This window comes from Bolinopsis microptera, chromosome 13 (assembly GCF_026151205.1).
Source record: "Bolinopsis microptera isolate Bmic1 chromosome 13, MBARI_Bmic_1.0, whole genome shotgun sequence".
NCBI lineage: Eukaryota > Metazoa > Ctenophora > Tentaculata > Lobata > Bolinopsidae > Bolinopsis > Bolinopsis microptera.
The window spans coordinates 13,229,528-13,251,079 of NC_087084.1; the positions used below are offsets into that span (position 1 = coordinate 13,229,528).

Below are 21,552 nucleotides of genomic sequence, written 5' to 3' on the forward strand. Positions count from 1 at the left end.
TAATGCCTTTAATCAGTCTATCACGGCTATATCCTCTATCAATTAGAATTTTGAATATTTTGTGAAGATGGGAGGTAAAGATATCCAATCTAGTGCAAACATTACCATATCTAAGAACTTGACTTGAAAAACAAATAGAGTTTCTAGGTTTTCAGATATATGGGACAAATTGCCATTTACTGTAGCACTGAGGGTATCACATACATAAAGAGCGACTCCAGTGCCTTTTCTTTTATCTTGCAAAGTGTTTTGGTAGAAACTATTGTATCCAGTCAGTTGGTAAAGGTCACTTAATTCGGGGCCTTCATTTGTTTCTGCTAAAGCAATGATCGAAAATTTCATATATCTCTGTAGTTCTATTGCCAGAGTATCAAAGTTAGATTTATTACCATCGATATTTTGAAATAATAATGATGAGTACTCGTTCATTTGGTTGCAAAATGTTTTATTAAATTCTTTAACACTATATGGGTTACAGTTATTGAGTAATCGGTTGATGTTTACAAGTGTTTCATCAATGTCAGTACTATTATTTTCAGAGTCAGTATCTTCATATATAAACGGATTGTAACGAGTACTTGCTAAGTGTACACAGTTAGGGCAGTAAAAATCTTCATATATTTTGTTTGTACTGGATTTAGTATAGCATTTATGGTGCATAGCACAGTCACACCTACAACATTCAGCAATGAATTGGCCAATGGAAATGAATTTTGTACAGACAGGGCATACCTCTTTGGTCAATTTATTCATGGGTACGGTACGTAACCTTCCCCATGTTGAGTCGCAGCAGCAGCAGGAGAGGAACCACCCATCGTCTGGGAGTATAAGCGATTGTCAACTTTATCCGATCTCTTCTTCCTTCTATCAGTCCCTCCATTCATCCCAATACAAAGTATTGTATTACGTATAAGAACCCCCAGTTTTGCTGTACCACTCCAATAAACTGAACTGGAAACCTCACATCGAATCACTAAATAAGAAACTAAGAAGTGCTTGTGGACGTATTTACCGCATAAAAAACTGTCTACCTATAAAACTGCACAAGCAGATATACCACACACTATTTGAATCACACCTTACGTTCGCCATCTCAGTATGGGGTGGTGTCTCTAACCAAGTTATCAACCCTGTATTCTTAACACAGAAGAGATGTATTAGAATAATTTTTGGAGATGCAAACTCATACCAAAACAAATTCAAAACATGTGCTCGTTCTAGACCTATTCAATGTAAAATACTGGGTAAATATGAGTCTAATGTTAATAACTCTGTTAATCCACGTATTAAACCATGTGCAAAGTGTGTCCGCTCTAAATCGGTAGTTCATAATAAACTTGTTAGACCCTTATGTTGTCAAAAACTAGGAGCTGAATTCTATTCCAAGGAATCAACCAAACCATTATTTAACAGTCATAAACTCCTTACTGTTCATAATCTTTACAAACTTCGTACTATAACTGAACTTTTTAAAATAGTGAAATATAGGGTACCCATATCTCTCTACTCTTTACTTAACATGTCTGAACTGAGGGATGACCGTCTAATACCACCAAAGCCAAGCCATAACTTTATTTATAAATCTTCTTGGCTTTGGAATCAATTCAAGGACTCCAATCCACAGAATAAACCTGACTTTGTGAACACATCCTGTAACTCAATCAAATCAAGGCTAAACCGATCTCTTCTAGATGCCCAAAGCAGGTTCGATAATGAGTGGCATAATGACAACTTTAACAGTTTTGGACCATGCTAGATTATTGATAAAAACGTGGAATTTATGTAAACAAATACTTAATTACTTAAATATTGCCGTTTCCGTACGGCGCTATACGTAATATATGTTAAAAGCGCGCCGCAGCTACTCCCTACCTCAACATTTGCGCGGGTTTCTTAAGCGCGCACGTACGTTTATTCTTGGCCGTTAATCAGACCCATGACATAACGCTATAGGTGGCAGTGACTGTAATTTTCTTCAACAATTACTGAATTATCCATCCATAAAGTGATTTACAAAATGACACCTAAACCTCGTGTTTCGGTGTTCACTTAAACGGTACTTGGCGGCTGAACTGTGGTGTCTGACGTTTGCAGCTAGATCGGACTCTGCATGATATTGTATTAGCAAATTTGTATAGTGTATAATTGTTTAGTGTTTATAATACTCTGCAACCTGGTAGCACGGCTGACACAAAAACAAAATGTTGGCCTGGCTTGTGCATAACCAAGTAAATAACACGCACTCCGATAAAAGCCGTCTGGAGAAACTCTGCAAAATGTTCATTGTAGTCAACGGGCACAAAGAAGCACTACTAGCAATTGTGTCCTTTACCCTCCTACATAATTTGAACATTTTTGTGGCTAACTCATTGAACAACATCTGAATTAAAATGTGTCTAGTATTAAAAGATTCAGCAAGTAATTTTTTCATGTACGCTGTACACTGTAGTTAGTAAATCAAATCAAACTTTTTCGATCAGCCGCTGTACTGAACCAGTGTTGCACTATAGGTAAAAATTGTGTATATTTTGTTCATTTTTGAGTGTAAATTAATTTATTAATTTATCACAAATTATTTTATTATAATATGACCACTTATGTGAAATGGTTATTTTGACTTTAAATATTTAAACTAAATATGAATTGATTGTGGGTATGAAATAAAATTTGTTTTACTAAAAATTTGTTTTACTAAATTGAGGTGTAAATAGTCCGGTCTCTGGTTTCGTCCAATGTTCCTAGAGAATTGCTGGCTTAGGAGCCCAGCCTCATCACAGAACATGTCAAAACCAGGTACCAAAGTCACACCAAAGTTGGAATGGAGCAGCTCCTTAAAAATTAATTCATTATAATGTGCAACTTTACGATTTAGCTCAATGAGTTTGGTTGGCAGCAGCGGACACACAAATATATTCGCTTTGGGGTTAAGCGCTTGGATCATTTCTACTTTCTGAACAAATGGTTTAAAAACATTGTTCTTGATATAATATAATACATGTTAAAAAGTTAAGTGTCTAGTATTTATGTTTGTTGATATCAACTATTAAGTTCGATTGAAATATTTATTTAAAACACTACTACATGTTTTAAAAAACAAAATATTTACAAAACAAAACGACGGGGACACAGAAAGGAGAAGAACAACACATCACACGGACGGAAACTGTATTATCTCCTTTGAAATTTGCTGGTGATATTTCAGTTCTTGCTGATGCCTTCACATCACATCTGGTCTGAGCTGATGATTGTAATCTTTTCCTACTCGCTGTAAGACCCAAAGCACTACGACTCAACATCAAAATTCTATATGACTTCTGTATATCAGTGTTTATTGAACAAAACCAAGATTTTTATATTTATGCCTTCCAAAGACAAAGAATCCATTAAAACATTTACATTGCACATTGGCCCGGAACAGTAAATCAAATCAAATCAAATTTAAACATTTATGGCATGGCCTCAACCTGGCCTGACCTGATTTGTTGCAGCTTGTAAACTTACTATAGATTTGCAAACGCTACAGTCCCCTTTGAAAATATCAAAAATGCATACTTACTACTAAATTTCCTACTGTAATTATACAGATCTTACGTTTTTCACTATTCTTTTTTTTTTAAGTAAGTTGCATTGTCTACCCAAATTACTTAAATACTTCACTTAAATACTTCACTTAAATACTTCACATAGCCATAATAAATCTTCACGTACTGCGAGGGCTTTGGTTAAAGCAATTTAAATACCATTTAATGAAAATATTTACAAATATCCAAAAATTAACTATTCAGGCATACTCGTTGCATCAAAATTTAATTGACGATGTCAATTCATGGCAGCTCGGCGCGGCACAGTAGGGCATCTCGCCGATCTAGCCAGTGAGAAGCCTCATTGAGTGCGCGGCGCGGCACAGTAACGCATCGCGCTACAACATCAAAATCAGAACAGGCTACCATGTTCCTTAAACGAGTGGCAACACTTCTGGCAGCCAAGACCAGCCAGGACAAAAGCCTCATCATGGCAAATCTTAGGCGTCGTTTGCGATTTGAGCTACTCAAAACAGTTTTGATTGCAGTGAGAGGACACAGAGGACGGTATTATGAGAAAGCAATACCTGTTGACGAACTGGACCTAAACCTCGCACACACCACCAGCGATGAAGACAGGGGTGATGATGTTGATGATGAAGATGAGGAAGTTGATGATGAGGTGGAGAATGTAGAGGAAGAGGTTTCAGAAGAGTGAGCTGAAAAGAAGACAATATTCTATTCTAATTTATTGATTATTATATTTATTGAAATAAACATATAATATCCATTACTCCAGGAGTGATGACAGGATATATAGAAAGAACAAAAAAAAAGTTAATATGAAATTTGCTTTGTTTTGTATTATATTTGTATTCAAAAAATTATTGAATAACGCCAGTCAAATCAATTTTGTTTTTGAAACCATAAATTACATATTTTTGACCGTTTATGAACATATTTTGAGTGATCTTGTTATTTCGCTTATGTTGATTTGAAAAAAATATGACGCGATTTGTGCTTGATACATGTTTCGTATCCAAATATCAGAAGCGGCGGCGCGCGCTTCGCGCGCGAAAAGTGGCATGCAACGTATGTCAAATTTGTGCTGCACTAATAGCTTATAAGTTGGAAATTATATGCGCGGCGTTACCAAGAATTTAAAATATTTTAATGCTAAGTTGTTAGTTATAGTAGTAGTAGAAAATCTTTCAAAGTACGAAATATCTCTTTAAAAGAGCATCCTAGGCACCTTATAGATATCAAAACGCATAAAAAAGAAAACAAAACATCAACCATCTTCTAACTTCTTCCACTCCTCCCTATCTAAAGCTAAAAATCTAAGGTCTTCGAAATCAGTCAAATTCTTAAGTCTAATATCAAGATTTCTACTAGTCAAGTCTTTTCTAATAACATCTAATAAGTTTAAACATGGTCTACCCCGTCTCCCTTCCATAAAAATATCAGAATTTATAGCAAATAACATAGAGGTGTATGCTGGTGAGTCTTCCTGTCCTCTTAAGATATGTCCTAACATTCTCCATCGAAACTTAGAGACTCTCACAGACAAGGGAGTGACATAACAACGAGCATAGAGTGCCTCATTAGAAATAACCCCAGTAGGCCATCTGATGTTGAGGATTCTTCGGAGGTGTTTGCGATGAGCAATGTCAAGTTCATTCAACGAAGCTAGTGGTGCAGCCCAGGAGTTGCAGTTGTAGAGTAGAATGGAGACTACTTGTGCCTCGTAGATTTTGATCTTCCTTTGGACTGAAATCTTGCTCTTCATCCAAACTTTCTGAAATTTACTAAAGGCAACATTACCAAGAAATATTCGATTCTTGATATCCTTAACAGTGCACATCAACGATCCTAAAGTTTTGTTAGAGCGCCACTCTTCATCACCTCTATACACTTTTCCAACAATCACCTTGCGTTTAACAGTGGGTTTAGGATCTGCTAAATAAAAAAGTTGTTAGTTATACAATAAGTAATAAAATTCTTAATTGACGAGTTTTGTGAAAATTATAAATTTATAGTATCAAGATAGCATTATATTATACATAACAGTTCGCTACTCATTAAATATTGTAAACGCGACTAAAGTGTTAACGCGCCGCGCACACAGAAGAGCTAGACTTTGAAAAAAACCAAAAATAAATCGAGCGCTACCATATTTCGGGGATCATAGCGCTCAATTATTTCGAAGTTATTCCCTGCGAAACTTCTTGCGGTACGCTTGTACGTTGCCGTCGAAATTTTCGAAATCTGCCTAATTTTCTGATATTTGTACCCATTGTTCGGGATTAACTGCACACTTTGCCTTAATGGTTTCATTCATCTTTCTCACGCCGACCCTATGCGATTTCGTCAAGATACTGAAGTACGTGGCTTGCACAGGCGGGTAGGCCCATCAGCGATGAACTCGAGGATCTGTTTTACAACTCTCATGCCCGTCCCATAAAATATGAAGTTCTTATTTTTTGGGTGAGAGACTGCAAATGTGCTCATTGAATGGTGCCGAAGTCTCAGTCATCTGCTTTTGGTTTAATAATAAATCCTCCAGCTCTGTTGTCTGCATCTTATCCGATTGTGTGCTTACCATTACCAATGGTGACCGGATTCGCGAAACTTTATCACTTTTGCAGGGAGACCTACATTTCATGATTATTACATCACATCACTACATAACTTACACATCTTCATGAATTATCAGCTGCTCTAAATTATCAGCTGCTTTTGGTCCCATGGAAAAATATTATTTCTAGCCGGTCAAAGGTCAGCGCTTGTGTTTAATTGTATTGCGTGAGCGATTTTCAAAATATGTCCTAGGGATCATTTAGAAGAGATTTTCGGCCAGAATTTTGATTTTTAAATCTTGGACCTCCAATAATTTTCAAAAAATCGCGCAATACAATTACACATAAGTATAAAGAGTTACTTACTTAGGATATAGATAATTAGGAGAGATTTGTAGATTCTTTTACTGGGTCATCGAATAGTTCGACCACCCTTGCAGCATTGCTGCTGCCTTATTCATACTCCAGTCCAGCAAAGAATTTCCCAAGGGTCGACCGAGTCCTCGGCCTCGGTTTTACCGAGGAATAGCGATTTTTCCTCGGCCTCGGCCTTGGTCAGGAGGACAATTCCTCGGTTGTCCTTGGCCTCGGTTTTATCAAAGCAAAATTTCCTCGGCCTCGGTCGCAAATCCTGCCCTCGGTCGACCCTTGGAATTTCCATCAGGGCAGCTGCAGTTGCTCACAGATGGGTTATCTGGAAACTATGTAAAAAAATGATCATACAATGACTGTTGTCGTTGAGTACTGCTCTTGCTGAGACTTGGAATGGTGGCCTTGATTCCGTGTCTTGATGGAATAGAAAATGGATCCCCAGGTCATTTGGGCAGCGTTGGTGTAAGATTTTCCACATATGGATAAAACACTTTTAAACATAACGCTTTTTTCCATTTGCATCGATATTAATTTTAGTGCTTTGAACCGCTGCCAATAGTCAAGATGTCGAGAACCCCAAATCCTTGAGGTGAAGTCAGTTGTGGTACTAGTAGTGTAACACTGAACACTTTTGGTTCGATCACTGAATTTCATTTATTAGAGTTAATCCATAATATAATGGAGATATTGTAGGAGTTTCCTTCTTTAATCAGAGTTTTGGTTGAATTTGTTTGATCGCTGAATTGTAATAAACCCAATAAATTATTGTTCTAATGACATGGACAGTACAAATCACATCTTGAAATTCTTGAATGTTACTACGACTATTTATACATGTTATTATATCTATCAATTTAAAAGTTTCTCTAAATAAAATAACTGAAATTAAAACTTGTAATCAGTACTCCATTAGCAATGTGAATCAGAAGGAAGGTTCCACATAGTCCACAATGACTACCATTGACAGCTCCGCGCCTATCCGTAAGGTGGTGCGGGTCCAGTTTGGTATTCTCAGTCCAGATGAAATCGTAAGTGCTCTTTTTAATTAGTTAGACATCTGCTTTCTACAGGCAAAAGTTAAATTTTAATCGTTATTTTAATCATTATCAAGATAAAGTGATGTTATAATAGTTGATCAAATCTTAATTTTTGATACAATTAGTAATAGAATATTCCAACGTTGTACTGTCTAACTCCTCATTTAACCAAACCCAGAATCTGATCGTATTTTCTAACAATATACAGAGATAAGAAGATAGCATAGTTGGAGTTTCATTCCGATTTATAAATTTGAAGACGTGTAATAGTGCTAATTTCAGCGTCAGATGTCCGTGACTCCGGGCGGTATTAGGTATCCTGAGACTATGGAGAATGGGAGACCTAAATTGTTTGGCCTTATGGACCCTCGTCAAGGTATGATTCACTTAGTTGATCAATTTAACAAGTTTCTCACTTGTATGTTTTAAAGGTTTAAAATGAGTTCTCAAATTCCTTTGTTTAATCCACACCGAATTTATTATTATATTACTTTAATTACTACTACTTATTGTACCTAAAAAGTTCTCCTCGTAGTCGCTGGAGTGGCCTGCACCACACAGTAACTCCTCTTTTCGATGTATGAGACCTCTACAGTCTACAACGTACCTGTTTGTTGCCTTAATTAATTATAGTATGATTCCAATGTTTGTACTTTACATTTTTACTCCCCAGGTGCGGTTGATCGTTCAACAATCTGCAAAACATGTGCTGGAAACTTCCACGACTGTCCAGGTCACTTTGCGCACATTGAGTTGGCAAAACCTGTCTTTCACATTGGTTTTATGAGTAAGACAGTGAGGGTCTTACGGTGTGTTTGTTTCTTTTGCAGTAAACTTCTTGTCAGTCCCGTAAGTTGACTCTTGTTATAGAATTTATTGTTTAACTCATGTATTGGTTGAATATTGATGTTTAGGTGTTATTGAACCACGCATAATCTGGATGTTGTTTTCACAAAATTGTTCTTAAACTTGCAAAACTTCAGGTAACACTTAAATTAATCCGTCCAAATAATTCAGGAAGATCCTAAGATGAAGGAGATCTTGGTAAGATCAATTGGACAGCCCAAGAAACGGCTCTCCCATGTCTACGATTTGTGCAGATTGCGCAGAATCTGCGAGGGTGGCGACACTATGGATAAGAAGTTTGCTGGAGATGATAACAACGAAGAAGAAGAAACGGTACGTGATTTTTGGAACTAACTCAATTTACGTTATTTTTGGACGGATAGGATCATGTAAAGTGCATATCATTGATCGACATACCGGTACACGTACTCTTGTTCGATATGTACCCCAGTTCGATATATATTGAAGTTCGACAAACCCTAAAGTTTTACTGTCATTTCCAATACCCAACTAGACTATAAAAATAGTTTTTCAACATATTTCTGTACAGTTTGAGCTTTGTATCAAGTGATAAACTCTTACTCTTACTCTAATGTAAATTCGCTGGTCGCACTTGCCAGCACTATAATGATAGGTTGAACTTGTGACAAAAGGTGGCAATTGTCCTGTAAAGAAAGCCGCTCTTTCAAGAGGGTCTACAGCAAAATTGTGCGGCACGCGCGAAATATTATTCGATAACCTGAAAACAAGTTGTTCGCAAAACTGGCAATTTTGGCGCGCGTACGTGCAGCGCACAAACAAGCTTTTGCTTTCTTTCCTCGCCTCTTGGCACATGGCGAGGCGGTCGCTATTCCATTAGTTTGATAGACGGCAATTTTCCAGATCCATCACGGTGGTTGTGGCCGATTCCAGCCCAACATCAGAAGAATTGGGATGGAAATCACGGCAGAGTGGAAGAAAGTGAACGAGGAAACGCAGGAGAAGAAGATCACACTGTCGGCAGAGAAATGTCTGTCCATCTTCAAAGGTAGGGTCAATATGATCAAGAACATTTTATTCAGTTTCAGATGAAATGTTATTCTTTGCATAGTCAATATTGTGATTTATTGTCGCCGATACTCTTACTGATCAATAATCACGCAATTATTCACCGACACAACTCCTACAGGAATCACAGACGAAGAGTGCAAAATTTTAGGAATGGATCCAGCTTTTACCCGTCCCGACTGGATGATAATCTCAGTCCTACCGGTCCCTCCGCTAGCAGTCAGACCTGCCATCATGATGAACAGTTCCCAGAGGTGTCACGATGATATTACTCATCAGCTGGCTAGTATTATCAAGACAAACAGGAAACTGCAGGAGGATGAGCAGAATGGAGCTGCTCAGCATATTATTGCTGAGAATGTTAGACTTCTGCAGGTACGGACAGCTCATTACTGATAATATTCATTGAATATTTGAAAAAATGTTATTGAAGTGAAGTTGGTAAAATAAAGTTTCATTAAGAATATTAGGACACATTTGAATTTGTATTTAATTACATTTAACTTCAGTTCTATGTTTCCACGATGGTAGACAACGATATCCCAAACTACGAAAAAGCAACTCAACGAAGTGGAAAAGTGCTCAAAGCTATCAAGTCTCGGCTGAAGGGAAAAGAGGGGCGTGTCCGAGGAAACTTGATGGGAAAACGAGTAGATTTCTCCGCAAGAACTGTTATTGGAGGAGATGTTAACTTGAGTAAGTGATTAGAAATATATTCTGAAACCTGAAATATATTTATATGGTTATACAAATTTGATATTTAAACTGATATTCTAAATCACAAAATTCTTCAGGAATCGACGAGTTAGGAGTGCCGAGGAGTATTGCTCAAATCCTCTCCTGGCCAGAAATGGTAACCCCCTTTAACATTGAACGATTGAGTGAACTGGTGAGACGAGGTACTGATAACTACCCCGGTGCTAAATACATCATCAGAGACAACGGTGATAGGATAGATTTGAGGTTTGTTATTTTCACTTTCGCATATACTCGCTTACAGTAGATTACTGGGCACGAAATGACAGTCATATATTCGCTTGCAGTTAAGAATTTGTAATTCGTGTCGAGAGAATTGCAGAAACATTTCCTTGTTTGATAACACGAATAAATATCCAATTAGGTATATATTTCCATGTAGTGCGATGATACTTTGTAGACATTAGTGATGATGTTATGTAATTTTTTAAACTTTACTTTACTTTACTTTACTTTACTTTACTTTACTTTACTTTACTTTACTTTACTTTACTTTACTTTACTTTACTTTACTTTACTTTACTTTACTTTACTTTACTTTACTTTACTTTAGGTACAACAAGAAATCGAGCGACCTGCATCTACAAGTAGGGTACACAGTAGAACGGCACATGCAGGACGGGGACTTCGTAGTGTTCAACAGACAACCTACTCTCCATAAAATGAGTATGATGGGTCACAAGATCAAAGTTCTACCCTGGTCCACACTAAGGTTTGGGATATGAATATTTTGGAAAAGTTTGAAATTGAAAAACAAAATTGATATTTAGTGAAGCGGTACACTTTGCGAAGGACCTACGAAATTGCTATGAAAGTTAAGACCGATTATTTGTTCTAGCACGAATCTATGCCATTTTTCATAAATCAACTACTATAAATCTATATATACTAATTGACAATCAATCCCTTTCACTAGATTCAACTTGAGTGTAACAACACCCTACAACGCTGATTTCGATGGAGATGAAATGAACGTACACGCGCCCCAGAGCATGGAAGCGAAAGCGGAGATAGCTGAAATAATGGCAGTACCACGTAACATAGTAACACCGCAGAGTAACAGGCCTGTTATGGGTGTGATCCAGGATGCTCTCTACGCTTGTGAGTTCTGGTCTGATATTGAGGGGCAATTATAAAGCTATTTCCTCGAAATAACAGGAAACTAGACAACATGAAAAGAGCATTTTCCCTTTGTCGCATACACGGAATTATCACAAATATTCATCAGAAACATTACAACAATGCAACTCATAAATAATGTTCCGGATAATACATGGAGCTCACAGTATAACATTACAGGCAGAGCCCTAACGAGACGGGACGTGTTTATAGATAAAGATGTCTTCATGAACCTGCTCATGTTCCTTCCTTCCTGGGACGGCAAACTACCCCAACCCTGCATCTGCAAACCTAAACCTCTGTGGACTGGTACTAACACTTTCATTATTCTCCCTATTTCTTCAGATTGAACTATGTTTAAATCATACTTCGCGACTAAGATTATTTCAATAAATCAGAACCTTTCTGAGTCGGTCTGACGCTATCATTGATAATCACACACTATTTCTCCTCAGTTACTTTTCATACTAAATAGATATCTTTAAACACTATTGTGTGAACTGCAATCGAGTTGAGTGCAGTTGGGTTGAGTCTTGTAGAGATGGCTATGTGGCCATAATCTTTATTATTATTACCAGGTAAGCAGCTGTTCTCCATGATAATCCCGGGTCACGTGAACTTCATGAGGAACACCTCTAACCACAAGCAAGACGAGAACAGCACACAGTTTAAGTGGATATCCAACGCGGATACCAAGGTTTGCACTTCAACTTCAATATTAAAGTCACTATTGTGACGGTACATTAGAACTAGACAGAAACAAAGTGTGAAGGGCCTGAACGGAACCCCTCGGTTTCAGTTCCTTGTTTAACACTGCCGTACAGCAAGGACATCCACCGGGTTCTCCAAGGATGGGCACATAGCTCACTCCACACAATATGTAATGCCATTTTACATGCGTGGAATATGTAATTCAGCCATGTGCGTTTGTGCAAATTTAGGTGTAGCATGCGCATTGCGCATTGCGCTTGGACTTCTGGCTTTTGCAGTATGTGGATATTTTATCACGATACTAGTTGAGTTCCAACACGTCTCTCTCTCTTTTCCAACACGTATTTAACAACACGTATTTAACAACCCTCTTCCAGGTGATAATAGACAAAGGCGAGCTATTAACCGGTAACCTCTGTAAAAACACTCTCGGGCAAAGAGGTGGCTCCCTGATGCACATCATCTTCAACGAGCTGGGGAAAGAGGTGGCTGCTGACTTCTACTTTAATATTCAGACTGTGGTTAACAACTGGTTGGTCTACAGCGGTCACAGTATTGGTAGGTTTTATTTAACTTATGTTAGATAACGCAACAGTGTTGTATTCTTCATTTATGCAGCTCTATTATTGAGATTTATTATTGTATTTATTTTTTAGAATTAAATCTTGAAGTTTAAAGCAATTCAACTAACTAATGATAGATATCAATGACTTCTTATAAATGAATAATTAACAAATAACTTTGCAGGTATTGGTGATACTATTGCTGATAACGATACATACTCCGAGATAACCAAAGCTATCGACTACGCTAAGAAAGAAGTGAATGACGTCATCAAAAAAGCGCACAACAATGAACTAGAACCCACCCCTGGTAACACACTGAGGGAAACCTTCGAGAACCAGGTCCTTTTCTACTTTCATTTCAACTTCCTGTTTCTATTCTAGTCTCTGTATGTTTTTTTTTTTCATTTTGAAAAATACCCTTCGGGTAAGACTATATTTTTTTGAAACTTTTGTTCAAGATCTTAATCACTTTACTAATCACTTAATCACTTAATCACTTTACAGGTGAACAAAGTTCTGAACGACGCTCGAGGAAAGACGGGTCGAACAGCCCTCGAGAGTTTGAACCACTTTAACGCCTTCAAAAACATGGTCATAGCTGGGTCTAAAGGTTCCAACATTAACGTCTCACAGATTATCGCTTGCGTGGGACAGCAGGTGAGTTCAGAAGCAGTGTTGGGAAGGGAGCGGGGATATTTTCCAATTCTTCCCCCCCCCCACTACACTTTAGAAACGAATAATTTTACTCGCAGCATCATTTTGAATGTTATAATGTGGCAATATACTGATATACTCGACGGCTTTCAATATAATATAATTCACTAAAACTTACTGTTTCCGTCCAAGTTGGGTCCAATAAAAAATACCCACAATAACCTTACTACGACTCTTCTCAGAACGTAAACGGAAAGCGTATTGCGTTCGGTTTCAAACATCGTTCCCTACCCCATTTCATCAAAGATGATTACGGTCCTGCTAGCAGAGGGTTCGTGGAGAACTCCTATCTTGCGGGGCTTGTTGCTAACGAGTTCTTCTTTCACGCTATGGCTGGGCGAGAGGGTTAGTTGATTTGATATTCAAACAGTCTGATTGTAGGAAATACTGATTATTAATATTCAAGCTTCACCGGCAATAATCAATATACGTACCGTGCCACATAATATTCGTACATTCTTATCAGCCGTGTTATTGTTGTGTATCGTTCTACCACTAGTATTACGATTTAGTATTCCCCACAAAGTTATCATTAATATCGCCTTTTGTTAACGTGTAATCTCTGGTCAGGTTTGATTGATACTGCTGTAAAGACAGCCGAGACAGGGTACATCCAGCGTAGACTTGTTAAGAGTATGGAGGCTTGTACTCTGAAGTATGACGGTACTGTCAGAAGTGCTGGTAGGTTCATAACAAAGATACTATTTATTTCTTGTTAACTCCTTCAATTTGTTGTCGAAATTCCAGTTTAATAGCATTCAAGATCCTGATATATAACTGTTAGGCGATTGGATTGTGAATTGTTAGAGTTAACATTGACATGATTATGTTACTAACAAAATTGTTGGTTTATTTATTTATAATTGAGATTTTAATTTTTATCATTTTAAAAGGTAACCAGCTGATCCAGCTGCTGTACGGTGAGGATGGTATGGACGGAGCTAAAGTTGAGTTCCAGAGTTTACCAACTTACACCGCTTCCGACTACGCGTTCGAGGACAGGTTCGTCCACATTCAATCTTCCACTCAACAACTTAAATTGATTGAATTTATTCGAATAAGTCAGCTAAATGTTGACTAGCATATGAACTAGCCAATCTTTACTCCAACTCTTCACACCCCCTCATTAACCACAAATCAGTTTATTACCTCTGTTAACCACTTTCTAAAGGCCCTTTCTCCACCCCCCTCAGATTTAAGTTTGACTACACGAATGAGAAGAAACTGAAGCACGTGCTGCAGGAGCACATTGTCAGAGACATCCTCATTAACACTGATGTGGAGAGTCAGCTTCAGCAGGCAAGTTTCGATAGAGTCTTTTAATACGTATTTTAAATTTTAAGTATCGACAGACAATTTTGTTGAACGGCCCGATAAAAATGTACTCATTAGTGTACATGAAATTGTACTCATTAGTGTACATCAGGTTTTGGAAGTGAAATTTGAAAATATCAGGAAATTCATTTCATTCTAAAGTTCAAACAGAATAAATCAATTTTTGGTAGTTAGCATTCATTTTATTTCAAAATTATACAGTTTTAATGATCAATAATATATGGTAAATAGTCGACAAAGTCCAAAATACATGCTATTTCAAGGAATAATGTCTTGTCGCCAAAAGAAGGCTTTAAAGATTGTGACTTGCTTACTTTACATCTGATTTACACTTTGATCTCCTGTGCGAGCTGTTGACCAGGTTCCGGGAACTTGTGCGCATCCATTGACACATAAATAGCATAACTCCCATACACCGGGCCAGACATCAGACTGGATCCTGATCCGTGGTCCGTACCTTGCAGTCTGACGTGATGGCAGCTCCCTAACGGGCAATCCTGGATATTGGACACATCATGGGGCCACAGACTTCCTATTCTGGTGTTGTCTAACGGATTACACCTGTAGTCGTTTCCCAGTCCGTGTGTGTTATCGTCATTTTCATTAGCTCCGGATAGGTGTCCTTCTGTTAAAGCTATTCTGCAGCCATTGTTGCCGTATGCCCAGTTGAAAGCTAGGTCTCCACCTACGGAGAAGATGGGATCGTCTTCTAAGTTTTCAGCGTCCTCAGCGATTGATTCTTGGATTGGACCTCCTTCGGTTACAATTTGTCTGCCAGGGTTCATCTTCTTCCGTCCAAACCTGAGTAGTTTATTTCTTATATTGTATTTGTCATTTTATAGGGAAAAGAAAAAACGCAATTCCCAGATGAGATCGAGTTAAGACCAATACAATATTGCTTATAATGCTGACTTTTAAACGTCTAGTTTAGCTGTCGAGTTGAACTGTTACCTGTGAAGAAGGGATTTGCCCCAGTATTTGAACTGCCAGACCTTGACTGCGTCCACAATGCCACCCTGGTGTCGAACTATGGCGATATGATTAGCCGGTTCCTCCCAGACTTCAGCGCTGAGAAAATCCGCTTCCAAAGCTTTTTCGTCACTTCCAATATTGTGACCGGTCGCCCAGCCTGAAATGTGGTTAATAGTTCTTGGCTTTTGTGAATACTTTTCCAATTTATGGATCTCTTAAAAAACGTGTCATTGGATGGTAACCGGCATGTTAATTACCTTGGTAACCGGCATGTTACTTACCTTGGCAACCGGCATGTAACCGGCATGTTACTTACCAGTTACCTTGGTAACCGGCATGTTACCGGCATGTTACTTACCTACAATATAGCCAAATATGTGCCCATCTGCTGGGTTTATGTTCATTCCAAGGTGCCATCTCGCTTGTGTGAGTTTAGCTTGTTCAACTTTATTCTTCTCTAGAGCCTCAACCCTATTGGAGAGTTCACCAAGTTCCCCTCCCAAACTCATAAACCCATCCTTGATACTCTTCCCTCCCCCGGAGTAGCAAACACAAACTAAACAAAGTAAAACGATCGCAACCTTCATCGTCAGGAAATAATACCTTCTCTTGGCACCGACTCTAAGTTTTGGATTGGTGTTTGGATACCAGTTAATGAAATTACGGCTGGGTCACAGGATGATTCTTACATTCATTTTGCTCCGGTTCTTCTTAAATTCCTGCCCTTAAATCTGTTGAATACGATCGATGAGGTCATTGATCATGGTGAAGGTGGATCGAAATTTGAATAAATTCTTAGTCTGCTCTTTTAAATCTAATTTGCCAAGTGCTAATAAAGCCCCGTAGTTCGTCTCCTTATATATCAGCTCGGTACATTCATAATAAATTCCCTTACTTTCACCACGCAATTACTTAAATAATTCAGTCGCCTTTGAAACGATCACTACAGAGTCCCTCAGTTGGCGGGTTCTTCATCGTAAGATTTAACGTTTAATTTTCTGTGTAAAATAGTAGAACTCGAAGATCAAAACCTCGCTATAATATGAATAGAAATTAGAATGCAGTAAAATTGGATAATCCAAAAAGAACGAAAAATCATGAATCAATTTACAATGGTTTGATTTTTTATTTATCACAAATCAATATCTATATAATGTCATATTATAAGATTTAATTTAAGAAAGTAACATATTAAAGTTTTAAATTTGAATGATGATAATGTTAACACTAAAATGTTATTATAAACTGAAAATAAACTCTTGTTAAATGAACAAGCTATGCAGATCATAATTCCATCGAATATTTGTCAAATATAAAATGTGGTTTATTCGAATCTAAAGTGCCTAAATCAAGAGTAGGATTGTGTCTGTAGTCAGGCACGTAGCCCCTCCCCCTGGCTACGTGCCTGTCTGTAGTGGGTGAAAAATGGACAAATCTGAGCTTTATCCCGGATTCAATTTCAGATGAAACGTAAACTTTGATCCATCCATTTGTGGTTACAGTCTAGTGAGCTGTCCTAACCGCTTTTAAAAAGAAGAATAGCGATCTGTCCAACGTAAAAGTAAATAAAATGTTTCGTTTCGTGTGTGACATAGGAACCGAAGTTGCGGCCCACAATACAATGCCATGTTGGGTTAAATTTCCGGTCAAATTCTTTCTTGATGAAAGCTGCGATGTCCTTCTCAATATTGTACTTCTCCAACGCCTAAGAATTGCAGTATATAAGATCATCACAAATCACAAGGGAAAGTAAAGATATCACTATTCTTAACTCCTCTCATCGCCTCCCCCCGTCAGAAACCATCAGCAACACAATTTACCTCTGCCCCCAAAAATATTTCAGATAAATGTATCTACCTGTGTAGCACAGTCGAGAGCGTCTTGTTGCATATCCTCCGACATGTCGGCATTCTTTATAGCCGTCTTTTTTTCGGGAACAGCCATTCTTCTAATACTTCAAATTATTAACTTTTTAAACTTATTTTTAGTTATTAATTTAATTTCTACTATATGTAAATAAATTATGACAATTATGTTAGTTATAGAATTTGTTTGTTTTTAATGACGAAGGCTGTGAAATGTTCACAGTTCTGATAATGAGGAAATCAGAAAGAATGTTTAAAACTAGTGATGATGTTTATGTCATTGTTCTTAATATAATCTAATCTAATCTAATCTGAAAAAATGGCGACAGGCCCAATAATTCGACTGAGGTTATATCTTACAACTTTCAATTTTATAAATGACTGAAATGTCATAATATTTTAATCACTACAACGTTTTCTTACGTAACCTAAAGGATAAATATCGAATATCTTACAAGTAAAGTCGACGTCGTAATAGGCTCTATACGTAGGCACTCTGTGTTTGAAAATATAAAAAAGCACTAATAATACGGAAAACTACTAAAAACTATTCGTAGAACTCGTGGAATTTGACAATAATTAAACCCGCAAATAAATGTAAATGAACACAGAAAGTTGCGCAGTATTGGATGATTTTGTGAGGACCTACTATTTTTTATCACTGATGGAAAAGGGAGCTCGCAACATTGTGCAAGCTGTTGTTGCGAGCTTTTATCTTCGAGTTTTCATTGGCTCTCACAGATTACGAATGGCTTGGCTGTGATACAGACTCAATAATATGTCTTCCTGATATCAGATGCTGATTGGATCATTATATAATTGAATTGTAATCGTTGAGTTGGGCGTGTAATATCCACATTCCACACATACACACAAATTGAAACAGAGCTGAATCAATCAGTTTGCAGCATTAACCAATCAAAACACAGAATTGCTGTCACGTGTCGAACAAATATCTCAACCAGTATCCAGATCTACAATATTCACGATATGTAATAATTATATTACTGTAGAAAAACTCGTGTAAAACATTCACGACCTATATCACTGTATAATACGTGGCTCCTACTGCACTGCACTGACCCCTGTATAGTACATATATATAGGGGGGGGCCGGGGGGGGGGGGGGCATAAATATAGCAAGGATGGTAAATGCGTTTTGGGGAGACTACGCGTAGGTACTACGCGTAGGTACTACGCATACGTATTTCCCGATGATAAATTATGTATTTCAAATTAAGTTGCAGTAACGCGCGAAGATCGATATATAAATATTACATCACAGCATATGGAATCGTGGCCTAATTGGTTAATACGCTAGCTCCAAATCAGCAGATTGCGAGTTCGTGACTCGGATAGGATAATTTTTCCCATACTTTTTGGCAATTATGAATAACTAATGAATAACTAAAAATACCTCTGTAATATAACTAGCAAGGTGAAATGAAATCGTCATCCGGCCGAAAAATTTATTATAGCCGTTTTAAAAGTTTATTATAGCCGTTCTTTCTTTCCAGGCTGGATTCCTAGTCACTTTTTAAACTTATGCCACTGGGAAGTCCGTGTTAATCCGGTAACCGGTTTCAAAATTCAAGCAAGAGAGACTTGTGATCTTAGTCTGCGAATATTGTAATAGATAAAAATGCACTGGAACTGGGTCTCGGTTGAAAGTCTATTCCTCGAGGGAGGCATAACTGCTTTATAACCTGAGAAGCTCTGCTCTGCAGCAGACTGACTGATTGGTTGGTTCAGCATAAGAATAGCAAGTCGCTGCAGCGTTTTCATTCGAGCACCGTGAAGTCTCCAAAACGACTGTCAGTATTGCTATATTAATATACCACTGGGCCAGCGACGCACGCGCAAATATCACTAATCTGTAATCACGTATTTCGAAAGAGATACGCGCGTATTTTGAAAAATTTTACCATCAAAGAATTTAACCGCCAAATTTTGCCGTATTTCACGTATTTCTTAGAATTTTTGAATACGGCGTATTTACAGGCGATTTTTTGACGTATTTACCATCGATGAAATATAGTACTGGCTGCACAATGCTCATCCCGACGAATTCAGTTATTTTCAAACTTCACTGACATAACTAAATCTGGTATCTACTTCTAATTCTTACCTTGTATAAAAAGACAAAGATTTGACTTTTGTCTTCATGCAGCTTCAACAATCAACACAAAACTTGAAACACCCCACATCTCAATTCTAACTTCTCTAAATCCTCCCAGGAGTGGGCTGTGTTGGAGCAGGACAGAGCGACTATCCGGGAAATCTTCCCGACCAGACTGAAGAGAGTGGTCCTTCCCGTACCGCTAGAGAGATTGATAGAAACCGCGCAACATACCTTCAAGATCAACAAGAAAACACCTTCAAACCTTCATCCCCTCAAGGTATTATCAGGCGGCATTTTCGTCAGATCACTATTTTTAAAAGTTCGCCCACTTTTTAATTTCAATTCAAATTTGCTGTTAACTAAATTCTAGAGTAATTATCTTAGCTAGAACACGTGGTTAAACTCCGAGCGACACACTCAACGTATAAACTCCAGGTGATAGAAGATGTAAGAAAGTTAGTGAAGCAGCTGATCGTAGTAAAGGGAGACGACCACTTGTCCCTAACAGCGCAGTACAACTCCAACCTGCTCTTCTGCGTCTTGCTGCGCTCCACGCTGTGCACGGCGCGTATCGCTAACGAGTTCCGCCTCTCAGAACAAGCGTTCGACTGGATCCTGGGAGAAGTAAAGAACAAGTTCCTGACCGCGCAAGCCCATCCTGGTGAGATGGTGGGAGCGCTGGGTGCGCAGAGTATCGGTGAACCTGCCACCCAGATGACACTGAATACTTTCCATTTCGCTGGTGTCTCCGCCAAGAACGTTACTCTTGGTGTGCCCCGTTTGAAGGAGATCATTAATGTGTCCAAGAAACCCAAGACACCCTCACTGACTATCTTCTTGCAAGGACCCCCTGCACGTGACATGGAGAAAGCTAAGGTAGATTATTATTGATTATTTACCAATATACTTGCTAATAAATTACTTAATTAATTGTTTTCGTTTGTTTATTTGCTTGTTTTCTGTTTTTTCCCCTTTGTTACCTTTGTTGATTTCTTTGTTTCCTTGTTGATTAATTAATTTAATTAGAATATTTAACTAATAGTCCACTTCACCCAGGAAGTCTTGTGTAGACTAGAATACACCACGCTTCGTCACGTGACAAGCAACACAGCCATCTACTACGATCCTAACCCGGAGAAAACAGTTATTCCTGAGGACCAGGTAAATTATGTCTTTGGTCTGAAAAGTATATTTAGGATAGAACCAAAACTGTTTTCCCACGTTGGTTAAATGGGTTTTGATAGAGATACAGACTACGGTGGATCATTGCTATTTGCCATTCGCAATAAATCTTTGATTCGTCGCTCCTATTTTTGAACTATTCACACGTTGGAGTGAAAATCAGCCAGTTGCTCACAAGCTGTTATAATTAAGATAGAAACGAGTTCTAGTACATTCTAACCTCCCAGGACTGGGTAAACGTTTACTACGAGATGCCTGATTTCGACGTGACCAACATCGAGCCGTGGCTTCTCAGGATCGAGCTGGACCACAAACGTATGACGGATAAGAAGATGACGATGGAGCATATCGCTGAGAAAATAAACCTGGGATTCGGGGACGATTTGAACTGTATATTTAATGATGACAACAGTGAGAAACTGGTACTGAGGATCAGAGTCATGAACTCTGAGGGTCAGAAGGAGGTTTGTTCAGTGGCAACTGTGTGGCCATTATCGTTTTTTTGTTTGTTTTTTTTCCTATTTAATTTTCTATTCAGTCCTTAATCACTGAGAATTATTGATTAGTTGAATTAGATATTGAGTAATTGACTAATTATTGATTAGTTGAATTACATATTGAGTAATTGACTAATTGCTTAATAATTACCAGGTTGATGAGGAGGATACTGGGGTGGAGAAGATGGACAGTACTCGATTCCTGCAGTGTCTGGAGGCCAACATGTTGAGTGAAATGGCTCTCCAGGGTATTGAGCAGATTAGCAAGGTACTTTCACTAAAATATAGTTTATATTTCTCTTTATACTTCT

General features: G+C 38.0%; 4 protein-coding genes across 4 annotated transcripts in view; 2 read left to right on the plus strand and 2 right to left on the minus strand.

Moving 5' to 3' along the window:
- Window positions 1–2,572, minus strand: part of LOC134825278 (uncharacterized) — an 85,374-nt gene extending 82,802 nt beyond the window's left edge. Inside the window, exon 1 of the mRNA XM_063837435.1 lies at window positions 2,569–2,572. The gene's annotated coding sequence lies outside the window, so the exon portion shown is untranslated. The remainder of the gene's footprint in view (window positions 1–2,568) is intronic.
- Window positions 1–21,552, plus strand: part of LOC134824674 (Bardet-Biedl syndrome 7 protein homolog) — a 638,888-nt gene that overhangs the window by 406,568 nt on the left and 210,768 nt on the right. The window lies entirely within an intron of this gene.
- Window positions 7,373–21,552, plus strand: part of LOC134825052 (DNA-directed RNA polymerase II subunit RPB1-like) — a 28,058-nt gene continuing 13,878 nt past the window's right edge. The window contains exons 1-24 of the mRNA XM_063837138.1: window positions 7,373–7,500; window positions 7,792–7,885; window positions 8,183–8,358; window positions 8,527–8,688; window positions 9,238–9,382; window positions 9,524–9,777; window positions 9,912–10,098; window positions 10,197–10,365; window positions 10,712–10,870; window positions 11,075–11,259; window positions 11,458–11,586; window positions 11,856–11,974; window positions 12,366–12,546; window positions 12,736–12,893; window positions 13,059–13,211; window positions 13,451–13,613; window positions 13,839–13,949; window positions 14,162–14,270; window positions 14,462–14,567; window positions 19,678–19,839; window positions 19,998–20,438; window positions 20,619–20,723; window positions 20,972–21,208; window positions 21,396–21,509. Coding sequence (XP_063693208.1) covers window positions 7,423–7,500; window positions 7,792–7,885; window positions 8,183–8,358; window positions 8,527–8,688; window positions 9,238–9,382; window positions 9,524–9,777; window positions 9,912–10,098; window positions 10,197–10,365; window positions 10,712–10,870; window positions 11,075–11,259; window positions 11,458–11,586; window positions 11,856–11,974; window positions 12,366–12,546; window positions 12,736–12,893; window positions 13,059–13,211; window positions 13,451–13,613; window positions 13,839–13,949; window positions 14,162–14,270; window positions 14,462–14,567; window positions 19,678–19,839; window positions 19,998–20,438; window positions 20,619–20,723; window positions 20,972–21,208; window positions 21,396–21,509 — 3,897 coding nt within the window. The 5' untranslated portion in view covers window positions 7,373–7,422. The remainder of the gene's footprint in view (window positions 7,501–7,791; window positions 7,886–8,182; window positions 8,359–8,526; window positions 8,689–9,237; window positions 9,383–9,523; window positions 9,778–9,911; window positions 10,099–10,196; window positions 10,366–10,711; window positions 10,871–11,074; window positions 11,260–11,457; window positions 11,587–11,855; window positions 11,975–12,365; window positions 12,547–12,735; window positions 12,894–13,058; window positions 13,212–13,450; window positions 13,614–13,838; window positions 13,950–14,161; window positions 14,271–14,461; window positions 14,568–19,677; window positions 19,840–19,997; window positions 20,439–20,618; window positions 20,724–20,971; window positions 21,209–21,395; window positions 21,510–21,552) is intronic.
- Window positions 14,760–16,187, minus strand: LOC134825053 (uncharacterized). Its single transcript, XM_063837139.1, has 3 exons — window positions 15,934–16,187; window positions 15,555–15,732; window positions 14,760–15,404 (listed from the first exon to the last, which is right to left on the minus strand). The coding sequence occupies exons 1-3, from the start codon at window positions 16,160–16,162 to the stop codon at window positions 14,930–14,932; spliced, it is 882 nt and encodes a 293-aa protein (XP_063693209.1). The 5' UTR covers window positions 16,163–16,187; the 3' UTR covers window positions 14,760–14,929.